We start from the raw sequence: 13670 nt of genomic DNA, 5'->3' as shown, positions 1-13670 counted from the left end.
CTTCTGGAGGGTATCTTTTTCCAACATGACAGTGTTTGCAGTGCTCAGATGAGCCCTGTTGCTAAGAAACAAGTCCCAACTGTGCCTTTAAAACTCTGTCTTTAAACATACAACTCAAGGAAATGTTTTTCTTTTCATTACACTGTATTGTGTGTTTTTACTAGGACTTCTTTTAACTTGGATCTGACTCTTGAGGTTGCATTTCTATCACAGTCTTCTGGGAGAGGACCTTTTCTTTTTCCATTTTCTGTACAGTGCCATGGTCACCTACATAGTTGCATAAATAATATATTTTAAAATTATTGTATTATTTAAAGGTTACAGTAAGGCCCCATTTTGTGCACAACTATGGTCCAAATAAGAAGGAATACAGAGCCTACTTACTGCAAATATTGGTTAATACTAAACCACAAAGCACAATATAAATCAGTGTCTTGGCAAATGACGAACCTGGGCTGCATCTGTGCTTGCCTGGCTTTGGGTTTGGTGTGGGTTTTCTTTTTTGCCATATACTAACTAAAACATGCTGAAGCCCCTCATGTGTGTGCAAGAGAGTTTGTCTCTCACAGGCATAAAGCAGATCATGGAAACATGTGAGGAAGTAACCAGCACATCCAAACTAAAATTTGCTTTGCCCACCCTACCTATTTACTGTGTTTTCATTAATGCATGGCACAGACAACAACTCTCTTCTCAATGAACACACAGTCCAAGAGTGATGGAAGTAATTAATTTATAACAGCTTTCCTGCAAGAGATTAGTGGAACTAAAGTGTGGCTGCATTATTTGGGGTGCCAAATTGCAAGAAGTCCATGTAAATTCTCTCAGCAGTTTTGCCACTAACTTCCTGGACAATCTGGATATTTCCCCTGAATTCTCCACTCAGATTACAGATAGTCTTAAGTGTATGAAATGTACTCCTCCTTCATAAAACATTCTATTCTGGATCATTACAGGGCTTGAGTGTAGTCTGCACCTCACAGTGTACTGACATAATGATGCCGTGTGTATGTGGCACTTGGGGATGTTGTTTATGGCTGACTGTGATGGGTTAATGATTGGACTCAATGATCTTAAAGGTCTTTTTCAGCCTAAATGATGCTATGATTCTATGAAAACACTGCTTGACTGCCTGCTTGGCACTTCTCACACCAGTAAATAGTAAACTTCTCAGGAAAGACTTAAATCACAGTCCCTGGAGTAAGCTATCATGTCATTTAGGTATAATTCCTTTTACAAAATGTACTGAAGAACATTTACTAGTGTGTGATGAAGTGTCATAAATATTTAAAACAAACCCACATTTGTAAGGGAGAAAGCAGATTAAGTTTTATGATGCAGCATAAACCAGATTTTTAGCTTTGGCTGCTGGCTAATTTGGGAAATACAATTCTCAGTGAGTGTCCAGCTTGGTACTGCAACTTGGGAAGAGTTTTCCCTGGTTGAAAGGACAAAGAGCTCAGCTCTGCAATTTTTCTTTACAGTAAATAATACCTATTCACAGGAGCAACCTCAAGGGGCCAGCTCAATGTTAGTAGAGCCAAAAGGCAAGCAAGGGTGAGACAAAATAGTTCCAGGGGCTTAACACCACATTGCTCTGTAAGTTGTGGGTTCTCAGTTCTGACAAAGCAGTTGAGCTTGCAGTGGGAACATTTTGTATCTGTTCTGCACTGGTTCATATGATGGGCTGGTGCTCCAAGCAGTGTGACCTGGAATTTACTGAGCAACTGGGAAGGGGACACCACCTCTGTGCAGTTCTGCCTTGGCAGAATGAGCACTGAAAGAACATCTGGAGGATTGAAAGCACTGATGTGAGACCAGAACACAGACACACGTGTATTGTAGCAAAATTACCATATTTTTGTTAATACACAGAACAAAAATATTTTATTCTTTGTATCAGTGCAACTAAGGGTGAACTGTTGCCATTTAATCATCACAGCCTCAGTAAAAGAAGGGTTCCCTCTGTAATTGCTGAGCAGGAGTGGTTCCCAGGAACACATGCTTGGTTTAAAATTCATTCCCAGCTCCACCACAGGTTTCTTCTAAGTGTCAGCTGCACCCAGCACAAGGAGACAGATCCTACTTTTAACTGCACTGCCTTGAATCTGCCATCCAAAGTGGAAATGCTGAGGCTTAGCTGTGGCAGGAATGAGCGTTCGCTCATTGGCGCCGCTGCGTGCAAGGTGTTATTTGGGTGGGATGGGCTGGGCATTTATTTGGGTGGGATGGGCTGGTGCCAAGGACTGGCTGAGCCCAGAGTGCCCCCATTGTGCTCTGCCCACCCTTGGCTTGGTACAAGCTCTGCCCTGTGCAGCTGTCCACACCTCTGCAGCGGGGGTGTAAAGCCACACGATGCCCTGCAGCAATGCCCGTGGAAGGGGTTGGCTCTCCGGGCACAAAAATCAGCTCCCCACCTCCAGCTGACCAAGCAAACAGGAACCAAGTCAGGTCACCCCAGGGAGTCAGCTCCAAAGGGCGGTCAGGGATTCCACTTCCACATTGTTTTTGTGGGATGTGTGGGGGACTGAGTGAAATAAGTACTCAGATGCAAGTCAGTGTTTAAAATTACATTCTGACTTGTAAAAGAGAAAACAAGAGGCTCTCAACTGACCATGATTGTAGTCCCTGTGCTCTTTTTGCTCTTTTACACAAGACAAGAAACCATCCCACCAGCTCTCTGCAGCCACAATGAAATTTCAGTAGGAGGAAAAAAAATCCCATGATGCTGAGTCTAAAATATTGTTTTTAACAAGCTTAGGTTTTGTTTTGTAAAAAACTTGCTAAACCTTCCCTGGCATTGATCAATTTGTCGGATGCAGAGCCAAAGCAGAAAGACATGCAGCAAAAAAAAGCATTGTCAGATTTGCACTACAGACAGGAAGATTTGGCAATGCTTTCAACAATTAAACGGATCAAGAGAGGTAATTTAATGGCCAAATCCAGAGAATCCACACTCATAAAATTGCCTAACTACATTGTAAAAAATGTTCCAAGTCTTTCAGTGGATTACCCAATAACTAATCTGGTGCAAATGAGTTTTGAAAGGGGTCTGATTTGCTGCAATAATTTCAAAACCACAGAAGGAGAGTATGGGGAAATCATGCTGATCCCTCAGCCAGGGTAGGATTTTCCTCTGGCTAACCTCACAAATACCTAATTTCTTGACCATTACTTTTCATCATCCTAAATCCTTTGTGAACCCCTTCCACTAAGACAGCAAATCCAGAGTGTGTTGCAGGGCAATGAGAGTTTTGTGTCCTTACAGCTGTTTTGTGTGTGTAGATCCAAAAAGGTCCAGCTGTACTTTTAGCCAGAATTTAGTCTTCACATTCTTGGAACCAATTCTCATTGGAAACTTGAAGTTTCCTCACTCCAAAACAGTGTTCACAAGAAGATATGAAGGAAAAAAAAAGTAATTTACAGGGAATATAAATACATATAACTTGATCCTTGATATTTTAACTTGATAAATATATACTTGATATTTTTCAATAACTTGATATTTTTTCTTACTATAATGAACTTGTTCTGACCACTCTCAGTGAGAGGTCTGACTCTGAGGAGCTCTCTACATTGTAATTTCTGTGGTGCCAAGTTGCCATCTCCTTTCCCCACACAGCACAGCAAACACACTTTTGGACAGTCATATCCAAAATATCATGTTTATGGAAATCAAATTGTCATGGCAACAGAAGAGGTCTTGCAAGTATTTTAAAAATAGCAGATTAACAAAACCAATTTATGAAGTCTAAAATCCATTTTGTTATGAATGCTCTTAAACAGATACAACAAATGGTTTTCTGCCTACAGGAGACTTTCCTTTAATGCCATGATCTCATTTCACCATAATGGCATATGTAATAGAGATGCATGCAAAAAAATACATATTTTAAACTTAAACCAGCAAAACTATTTCCAATGGACAGTGCCATACTAATGTGATCATTTAGCTTATTTCAGGTAAAATATTTTCACAAAACCATCATGAATCATGAAATTACTGAACTTTTTAACATAGTGAACTTGTGGGTCATTATAATCTATTTTTTAGTCTACAATAAATCTCAGTTCTTCAAAGGCTTATTAATACTAACACTTAGTAAAAATATACAAACACTTTTTTAAAACAGCATTCTTATTTGGTCCAATTGAATTTTTTTACCCAACACAATCACAAGATTAATTTGACCATTTAGCCCTTTTGCATTCTTTACAAACATGTTTGTGTTTTAACTAAAACAAAATTATTATCCACAATCTCAAAGCATTTTTTAAATTTTGTGTGGATATTCAGCAATGCTTGAGGCCAGCTGAGAGTTCAACCCAGATAAACAACAACCTGGTGAGAGGCTGGATAAGGATCTGTCACATTTAAATTCACATTCCCAAAGATGCCCTTGGTCCCCCTGCACAATTCCTTGTATAAGAATTATTTCTGAAGTTGGAAATGTTGTACAGGATGAACCCCTGCAGAAAATATGATTATGTTCCCAAGAGTTCCTCTACTGATTGTATTCACCATTTCCTCTAACAAGATTTGACCATGATCTACTCCAGGCATATCCTTTGGGTATGTTTATACTGGGATTTTTAATTTAAGTTAGTGTATTGCCCATCAGTTTTCATCGACCACCTAATTTATATTTACTCTATTTCATGATGCTGTGCTCAAAGACATGGATGTCCATGATTTGTCTACTATGGCAGAACTGTAAATTAGTTAGTAATGTATCCTCTTTTTAAAATTTAAAAGCTCAGTATAATATTGCCATTTCCAGTGCTGAAAAATCATGACTCAGATTCTCCAAAACTGAGAATTGAAAAAGAAAAAAAGGCAATTCATTCTTTCTTCCCACGGCCTCCTTTTTTTTTTTTTTCATTTGAGACAGGATCATTATCTTCAAATCCTGCTCCACAGCCATAAGAGTTACATTTTTTTCTTTTCCTGAAAGCAAAGACTCTCATCTAATCAAGAGCCTCAGGGGAAATATTGTGTGAGTTGGGGTTGCTTTGATAGGCCTTTTGAGGAGCTGTCAAGTAGTTAGAGAGAAATTGTTTGGTCTGTAACTCCTTTGGAATGGAAACACTGAGTTTGAACTGCCTTTATTACAAGGTCTGCATTGCTGAAGGAAAGAGGGTCGAGAGCAGCTTCTAAGTGGTAAGATGGAGAAAGAACAAATTGTGGAAATTAGGTTTTTAAATAAAATATTAAATTTTAATTTTTCCCCTTGACTCTACACAGAATGAAACCTAAGTTTATAATATCAGAAATCAACAAATGAAATATAACTAGACAGAATGATATGTGATTATTTTCTTAAGTTCTTACACTATTTTCACTTTGGCCTTACCTAGATAACATAAATGTTCAAAAACCCTGGGAAGGGGAAGAGGGATTAACTTCTTCCCTTAATGAAAAAACTCCTTATCTTCAGCAGAAGCAGGAAGACTCAGGTTTCTCCTTCCTGCAATCTCTAAAGCAAGGCCAATGACACAAACTTCTCTTTCTCAGGTGAGGCTGGGCCCTAAGCCTGTCAGTGTTTAAAAGCCATTTGGACAATGGCCTTAAATAACATTAATATGGGTCAGGCCTGACCTGGGTGGGCAGCTGGACAAGGTGACAATTGTAGGTCCCTTCCAAATGAAAGAATCTGTTCTGTTTTGTCTTTGACCAGCACCTCTGCTCAGTGCTACCACCAAGTCTGTGCTCCTCCACTGTGGCGCTTTACATTTGTGAAGCTCTGCAACCAAAACAAGTCCTAAGACAGGAGAAAGGATGTCATGTGCCAGACTGACTTGATCTTATTACAAACCTTAGGACTATTTTAGAATCCCTTTACCATCCAATCACTTGTTTCTCCACACAATTCAAAACTGGGCACAGGTTCTAAAATTCACCTTTGTGCCAGACACTGCCAGCTGTGGGTATATTTGTGTTCAGGCTTCTCCACGCAGTTTCATGGTAAGGAAGAGCCTGAGGAGCCTGGTTTCTGCTTCCTGCTCCTCTCTTTATGATCCTGAACAATTCAGAAACTCTCAAAGTTCTTTTCATGGTGGAGAGATTAAATGGCAGTGAGCTGCTGCAGGTAATGGTGCTTTATCCGGCTTTGTAAATCTCTCCAACACCCACTGTTTCAGTCAGGAGAAAATACACTTCCTTCCTGCTCTCCAGACTAGGAAAAATTCACCTATCAAAAGCACTCTCCTCATCCAAGGTACTTTTATCTTCAAATCCTTTCATTTTCTCCCTTGCTGCAAGAAGTTTCAGTTCTTTTGCCTTCTCACTGAATCTCTGCAAATGTACTTTTCTCCTTCTGGACTTGATTCTCTGTTTCTCTCCACGTCACACCCTTTGTCTGGAACAGCCTTGAATCCACCTTAAAATTCAGCTGCTTTACTTGGCCATTTAACAGCTCTTCTCTGCTGTCTGCTCCCACCTTCAGTTTTAATCTTCAAGTACATCTGTCCAAACTGCATTAAATGACAAACAAGATTACAAGATGCTGAGCAAGCCTTGTCTCCTTATGTGTTCATTAAGAAATTAATATCTCCACAGAGCTGCTTCAACAACAGCAGTGAACAGAAACCACTGAACAAAAACGTCCCTGGCCATTTCTTTTGTCTTCTGTTTTGGTGGAAGCAGAAGGCATGAGGGAGGCAGAGAAACCTGTTTGCATTTTAGCTCCTCTGGCATGGACAGCAATTCAAAGGCTGCAGCACCGGGTTAGTGCACAGCTTGACAGCAAAATCAACCAAAAAGTCATTTTAAATGTAGCTTAACAGCTGACTGCTACCAGCTGCAGCAAGGGAAGAGCAAAAACTAACCAAAAGACAGAAACAGTTGTAAATATTTGGACTGTGGCTTGAGGCTGTGGTCATGAACCAGGCACGGGAGAGTTCTGCAGTGTGTGCCCATAACTGCACATGCACAGGAGGGCACGGGGGGTATGACAGCACGTACACGTGTGACCTTCGTGGCTGGGATGCAAGCTCAGAGAAGGAACCCGGTGTTACACACAGGAAGGGGATGAAGAGGAATATATTAAATATTTAGGCGAGTATGGGCAAAGCAGAAAGCAGCTTTCTGCCTAAAATACAGCAAAGTGTGCTGTCCAACACTGCATTAAACTGAGGGGCCACATCAGGTCCCTCAGCAGATAAAATAGCTTTTTTTCTTTTTTTTTTCTGGTCAGTTACACTAGGTGGAGCTGTCTCAATCAAGAGCTACAAAGTTGAAACACGTTGGCATTTATTCAGATAACTAATTACCAGTGAACCCCTTTGAGTTTCCCAGGATTGATTGTCATTCTAGGTGGTCCAGAACAAAAATATTCCAGACTACCCAGTGGTGATTGTGGAATGGCTGTTCAATACCATCTGCCAGGTAAGTTATATGATACATTTAGATTTCTCCCTTAAATCTCTGTTAAAAAAAATAAAATGAGACAAAATAAGACAAAATAAGACAAAATAAAATAAAATAAAATAAAATAAAATAAAATAAAATAAAATAAAATAAAATAAAATAAAATAAAATAAAATAAAATAAAATAGGAATTTAATGGCCTTCTACAGCTGAAAAGAACAAAGACCTACAGTGCAGCAAACTCAGATTCGGTTATTCTTGAGTCCAACTTTACCTCACTGTGAGGATAATCTACAGTTGATACCACTGTACCAGTAATGGAGTAGTAAAACCTGAATGCACACATTTTATTACAGGTCTCATTTCCCACCTTGCACAAATCACCATAAATAACTTCTTGACCTTTTCAGTGGAAAATACAAAACCTGACAGAGTGAAATCTACTGGCAATAGGTTTGCTTTGTTTAATTATGCTCCCACGTTAGCTAAAAAACTGCAGCGGTAAAGTTCACAAACACAAATTCATATAGACACTCGAGAAATACTTTGTTTTCCAAAAATGAGCTTGTAAATTACACAGATTCATTGGTTTGTATGTTTGAAAGAAAAAAAAATTAAAGGATCTTAAATACCAAAGGGAATCTGAGATTTTTATGTACGTATGTCTGAAAGCCCAAATTTCATTATTGCACTGTTTGCTCTACCATAGACAAGAAAATGTGTTTTTTCCTTGAAATTCTTTCCTTCAATAATGAAGGCAATGGATGTTTGCTTGAGGCATATATTTACCATTCCAACCACAAAAATAAATTGGGTACTGGTAATTTTATGCAGATCTTTTCCCATCAGCTTTCTATTCAGCTCTTTGGAGAGCTCATTCTGCTCAGGAGAGACTTGGTTTCTAACGAGAAGGTGTTTGGCTTCTATGAATCCAATGGCAAAGCCACATTCCCACAGATGAAGGTGCAGTGCATGAACTCTCTCAAGAGTGAATAAACAGATGGCAGAAGACTCGTGATATGGAGCTGCCACACCTGGGAACGGGAGATCTGCACTGTGGAACCCTGGAAGCAAAAAGTTGAGTGGGCTGGGGATCAGCCCTTCCTTCTGTAGCTGCTGTGAGAGGCTGGCACTCCTGAGTTCCTGCACGGACTATTTCATGGCACATGGGTGGCTGCTCTCCTATCCCGCGCTAGCATAGTTTTATGCCACGTATTTCAATTACTCTCTGCATAAAAATAGTGTACACATACAACACAGGCTGTGATCCAAAAGTCCACCCCCTTCCTGACAGGAGGGATTAATCCTGGAGAATACCTCCGACTTTCAGATAATTTCACTCACTTCTCACATTTCCCTCAAGTTCCCCTCCTTGGTTTACCCCCTCCCACACACGTGATGTCGAGAGAAGGAAGAGCAGAGAGGAAGGAGGGCAAGATTGCCATGTCTCAGCTCCAGGAATGACAAGGAGCCAGATCTCCTCCCACGCTGACTGGCACACGGGAACACAGTCTGCCAGCCGAAGGGCACGGCCAGCCTGCTCCCGTTTGCCATCCGCTCAGCGCCCAATCCTGCGGGAATGGCAGCACTGGGTGCCCTCCAGCTCTGCTGGCAGCTGCACCTCCCATTCTCCAGAGCTCGTCACTGCATCATCTGGCCCTGATGCCTCAGAGCCTCTCCAGAAACACAAAGCCAGACCAGAGGTTGCAATGCCCGTGGCAGAGCTGCAGCGCTGGTAGCCAAGGCACGATGGCTTTTGCCACAGCGCCCGCGGGCTCCCCCCTCTTCTGCCTACCCACTCTTGTTGTGAACCTCAGCTTGGGACACCTTCAGTGCAGCTCAGCCCCATAGCCCTGTTAGACACAGGTGAGAAACACTGCACTGGGCCATGGAAAACTGATCCAGAACATTTCCAAGTGGCCCATCACAGCAGCTGGAAGGAATGTGTGATTTCAAGGCTATTTGGCAAAATGGGTTACAAGTAGATGAGCTAATCAACATTTTTTTTACGCTGCATTTGGTCTGAATTTTAAGTTTTGGCAAGGGAAAAGTTAACACATCCTCTATGTATGAAAAAATTCCTGTGAACTACATCTTGTGTAGCATGTATGGAATGAGTAGTTAAAACCCAGTTTACAATGCACCTTAAAACCTGCAGTTCTGGGTTTTTACGTTAAACTCTGAAAATTAACCAACTGAAGATAATAAACTGACTGTAAACAAAGAGGAAGTGTTACTTCTCCTGTCCAAATAGAGTACTACTTCAAAACATAAATAGCCCAAAGGAAAAATAAACCAGATATTTAAAATTTTCAGATGTCACCCTTAAAGGTGACTTCTGTAAGAGAGGAAAGATAATTTAACTGAAAAAAAAGAGACTTTCATATGGTGAGAGAATGCCCAAGGATTTGGAAGTCTGCATCAGAGTGCAATTACTATTTGGATATCACTGTTCTGAGGCATGGGGCACTAATGAAAACCTCAAATGCACCAATCTCCAAGCATTGGAAAACTTGATTTATTCAATGTTGCCCATTTTCTTGTTTACTCTGGTGGTCTCTGACCCTTCTTTGCAATTGCACTGCAGAGTCTACACACAAATGACAACTATGTGCAAAACAGATGATGGGTGAATTTAGGGACTGAGAAACAGAGGACTTCCATTAACACCTAAACACAGTCACACACTCCAGCTAAGCAGGCAGAAATACATGGCGAGCCTGTGAAACATCATTTTAACATGTTACAAATCTGTACTACAAGAACTTATGGGAATTTTGCCATTTACTTCACAGGGAACAGGCTCACATCCTTGATGTGAATACTTCACACCACTGCAAATCTTACCTATTTTACAAGCGTTGCTCAGCTCATTGAGATGGCTGAAGTGCAACAATGACAGAAAATCTCTTTTTACCTTGAACATGCCTGCCAGTAGATTCATGATCCTCCTGTTTCCCCTCCTGTGTGGGCTATGTGATACATGACAGGATATGGCTGAGATTGTAAATAGCTGTGTTCTAGTCAGGTGTGATATCTCAGACTAAGATTTCTCTCAAAATGCATGTGATATTAGCAGCTTCATTAACAGAACGGTTCATTTATGTACAAACTAAATGCCATGCTTTGCATACTGAGCTTGGGATGCATCTCCAAAACACTGCATTTTGCCAGGCTGTGGAGATGTTACAGGGAAGGATTCCTTTTCATCTGTAGTTTGTTTGGTTTGCTACTTTTGCAACAGGGCACCAGGAGAAAGAGTGGCACAGCCAGCCAGACCATACGGCTGAAATCACCGCATTAAAGGGCAAACAAATTAAAAAAAAAAAAAAAAAAAAAACCACCAAAAAACAACAACAAAAAACCCTCCACCTGTTAAAAAAAAACCCAAATGGAATTAAAAATAAAATTAAAAACCATTTTGTGCTGGTCCAGCCTGTCAGTGGTTACACAGCCAACACAGTTACATAGTCCAGATTAAACTCCCAGGCTTTCAAGCAGCACTGACTGGGAGCCCTGAACACTCACCTTCAGGAAGGGAGGGCTGTCTGCTGTTCTTGTTTAGGCACCTTCTTATGAGGCAAGGCATAACCCAGCAGACCCCCAGCAGCACCCAGAGAAGAACTCCAGGCAGAGAACCACACTTCAAGCCAATTTCAGCATAAGGATGGCTCATGAGGACCTGACCTTCTGAGATGAAGGGAGAGCACTGAGGGTTTTCTAGTGTGCTTTGGAAGTGTCAGACCATTTGGATAAGGACAGAGGAGTGGTAAGTCAGGCTTTTTTCCTGTATGTCTACAGCGAAGATGTGGTGTCTTCAATGCCAACAGAAAGCAACACTTGCTTTGAAAACTCTGGTTTTGAACTTCTCTCTCCGGAGTGGGAAAAAAAAGCCCCAGGAAACCTAAAGCCCTATGAGAGAACTCAACTCCAGAATTTGTCTTTGATTCATCAGTCAAGGTTCTTCAGGTGGCTGCACACAAGGGCTATGTAAACAACACAGTGCACAGTGGATTGCATCTGGAGGCACACACACACACCAGTCCTGCCACAGGAAAACTCAGAGGTATTGCAAAAGGTGCAAGTTTTCCTCTGGAATACATCCACAGAGCAAGCACGCTGGAGTAGCAATGGCTTCTATGTGTTTCACACACTATCCCACCCACACATGGGTAGTACTTTAACCAGAACTTAAGAATTTCAGATTTGTTAAAGAATTAAGCCACCTGAAGCACATGAAGCAATTAAAGGCAGTCAGTAGCACTTTAAAGCAGAGCTAGGTAGAGGATACTCCCATATCACAAGTAAGGTTCCTGTGGTGGCTACTGTAGCAGAAACAGCAACAAGAAATGGACTATTAGAGACTTGAGGTATGGTTTAATGAGTCATTGATTATTTTGTTTGGGTTTGGTTTGTTTTTGGTTTTTTATTAATGTGGTTGTTTTGCTTTCATCTCCAATGTCTGTATTTAGCCTTGTATTCCAGGGGTTTTTGTAGTGTTCAAACTCTAAGCTCCTCTTGCAGTAAGCAATTCCTAATTCAAGTGGAGGAAAAGGAAATAGAGAAAGGATGCAGCCACATCTTAGGGACCTGAGCACACTAGAGACTTTACGCTGTGAATCTCCACTTTTTCTGAACAACGGTTCTAACATTTTCCAGGGGTCTCCTTAGAAAACGCGGCACGGTGGGCTCTGAAAGCTCTTCTCTAGCTAGCGAGTGATGTGTCTACCGTGAGCTTTGGTCCTCTGCCTGCAGTCACAGTCCGCGAGAGCCCGAACAGCTGAATCCCTTCTACCCGCCCGGCGAAGACGGAGGGGTCGCGGGGGATGTGCCGGGTCCGTCCCGGGGCCGGGACCGTCCGTGCCCCGCGGAGCGGCGGAGCGGGGTCAGGCGGCTGCCCCAGCCCCGCTGCCCGCCGAGGGAAACGCGACCTCGCCCGCTCCGCTCGGTGGGATCCCCGGGCACCCCGCAGGGCGCTGCCCCGGCCCCCGACCGAAACTTGGCGCAGGGGCTCCTGCCGCACTCCATCCCTCCCTCCGTTCCTCCATCCCTCCCCGCGGTGCCGTCGGGGAAAGTTGCCGCCGCGGCGGGGTCCGACAGCCCGGGCGGCCCCGCCGGGGCGAAGCAGCCGCAGGTGGGAGAGGGACCCCGAGCCCCGGCCGCCTTCCCTCGCTCCCTCCCGCAGCATCCTTACCCAGCCCCGGCACGAAGGTGTTGAGGAAGAGGCAGATGACGGCCACGGGGAAGGGCATGTAGGGGATGGCGGCGCGCAGGGGGCCCTTCTTCTCCCGGACCTGCACCACCACCCCGCTGGACGGGGCCGTGCCGCCCCGGCCGGGCTCGGCGGCCGCCGCGCTCTCGCCGTCTTTGGGCGAGGGCTCCATGGCCGTGCCCCGGCGGGACCGCAGCTCCCGCCGCCGAGCGCGCTCCCGCCGCCGGGCGCGGCCCCGCCTGCGCGCCCCCCGCGCCGACCCCTCCCCGCCCTCCGCCCGCCCCTCGCGGCGCCGCATCCCGCCCGCATCCCGCCGTACCCAGCCCGCATCCCGCCGTATCCCGCCGTACCCAGCCCGCATCCCGCCGTATCCCGCCGTATCCCTCGGCAGCCGGAGCCCCGAGCCCCGCGCCCCCCGCGTGGTCCCGCCTGGGCGAGGCGCAGTCCCGTTCCCCGCAGGAATGGGGGACAGAACTCCATAGGAGGGAGCGCAGAAGAGGTGGAAGAGCGTGCCCCGTGCGCCCTTAAAAACAGAAGGTGTAAGGAAAGGTGTAAATTAAACCCACACGCGTTTATTGTTTGAAAATCGCTGCGGTAAGGAGGAAAAGGGAGAGAGCCGCAAGAATTGGAAGGCAAAAAAAACTCTGTCCCTGGAGAGCTAATCGCGGCTTGGTGTGGAAATACGTCTTCATTCCTCGGTGCCAAGAGACGAAACATGGCTTTGTAGGGCTGGTAATTACTGTTCAGCACAGAATTCAGTGGGTGAAATGGCAACAAAACTTGAGCGTGTCTAGGTAGAAAAAAAACCAAAAACCAACCAAACAAAACTCACAATAATTGTCCCTGTAGATGGGATTCAGCAAACGGGGAAAATATTAAAGGCATTAATCCTGATACAAAATATAAGTGTGACATGTGTACAGGATCTTTCCAAGAGATAGGGGATAGTCTGTGTCTTACTGTGTGTTTTGAAGCTGTGGTTTTGCCCAAAACATTCCTTGCAGGAATTTAGATTCTAAGAAAAACCTTGAACTACTTTATTTATGCCACTTGAATACCACCTGACAAATGCGTTATTCAACACTTTTA

General features: G+C 43.7%; 1 protein-coding gene across 2 annotated transcripts in view; it reads right to left on the bottom strand.

The window, feature by feature from the left end:
- STUM (stum, mechanosensory transduction mediator homolog) overlaps window positions 1-12792 on the bottom strand; it is a 48248-nt gene extending 35456 nt beyond the window's left edge. For both annotated transcript variants that reach the window (XM_021536999.3, XM_021536997.3), the window contains exon 1: window positions 12564-12792. In XM_021536999.3, the coding sequence (XP_021392674.1) occupies window positions 12564-12753 (190 nt within the window). In that variant the 5' untranslated portion in view covers window positions 12754-12792. The remainder of the gene's footprint in view (window positions 1-12563) is intronic.
- Between the last annotated feature and the right edge of the window lie 878 nt (window positions 12793-13670).

Source organism: Lonchura striata, chromosome 3, assembly GCF_046129695.1.
Source record: "Lonchura striata isolate bLonStr1 chromosome 3, bLonStr1.mat, whole genome shotgun sequence".
Lineage (NCBI taxonomy): Eukaryota > Metazoa > Chordata > Aves > Passeriformes > Estrildidae > Lonchura > Lonchura striata.
The sequence above is the reverse complement of the archived record's forward strand: the minus strand, read 5'-3'. Positions and strand labels throughout refer to the sequence as shown.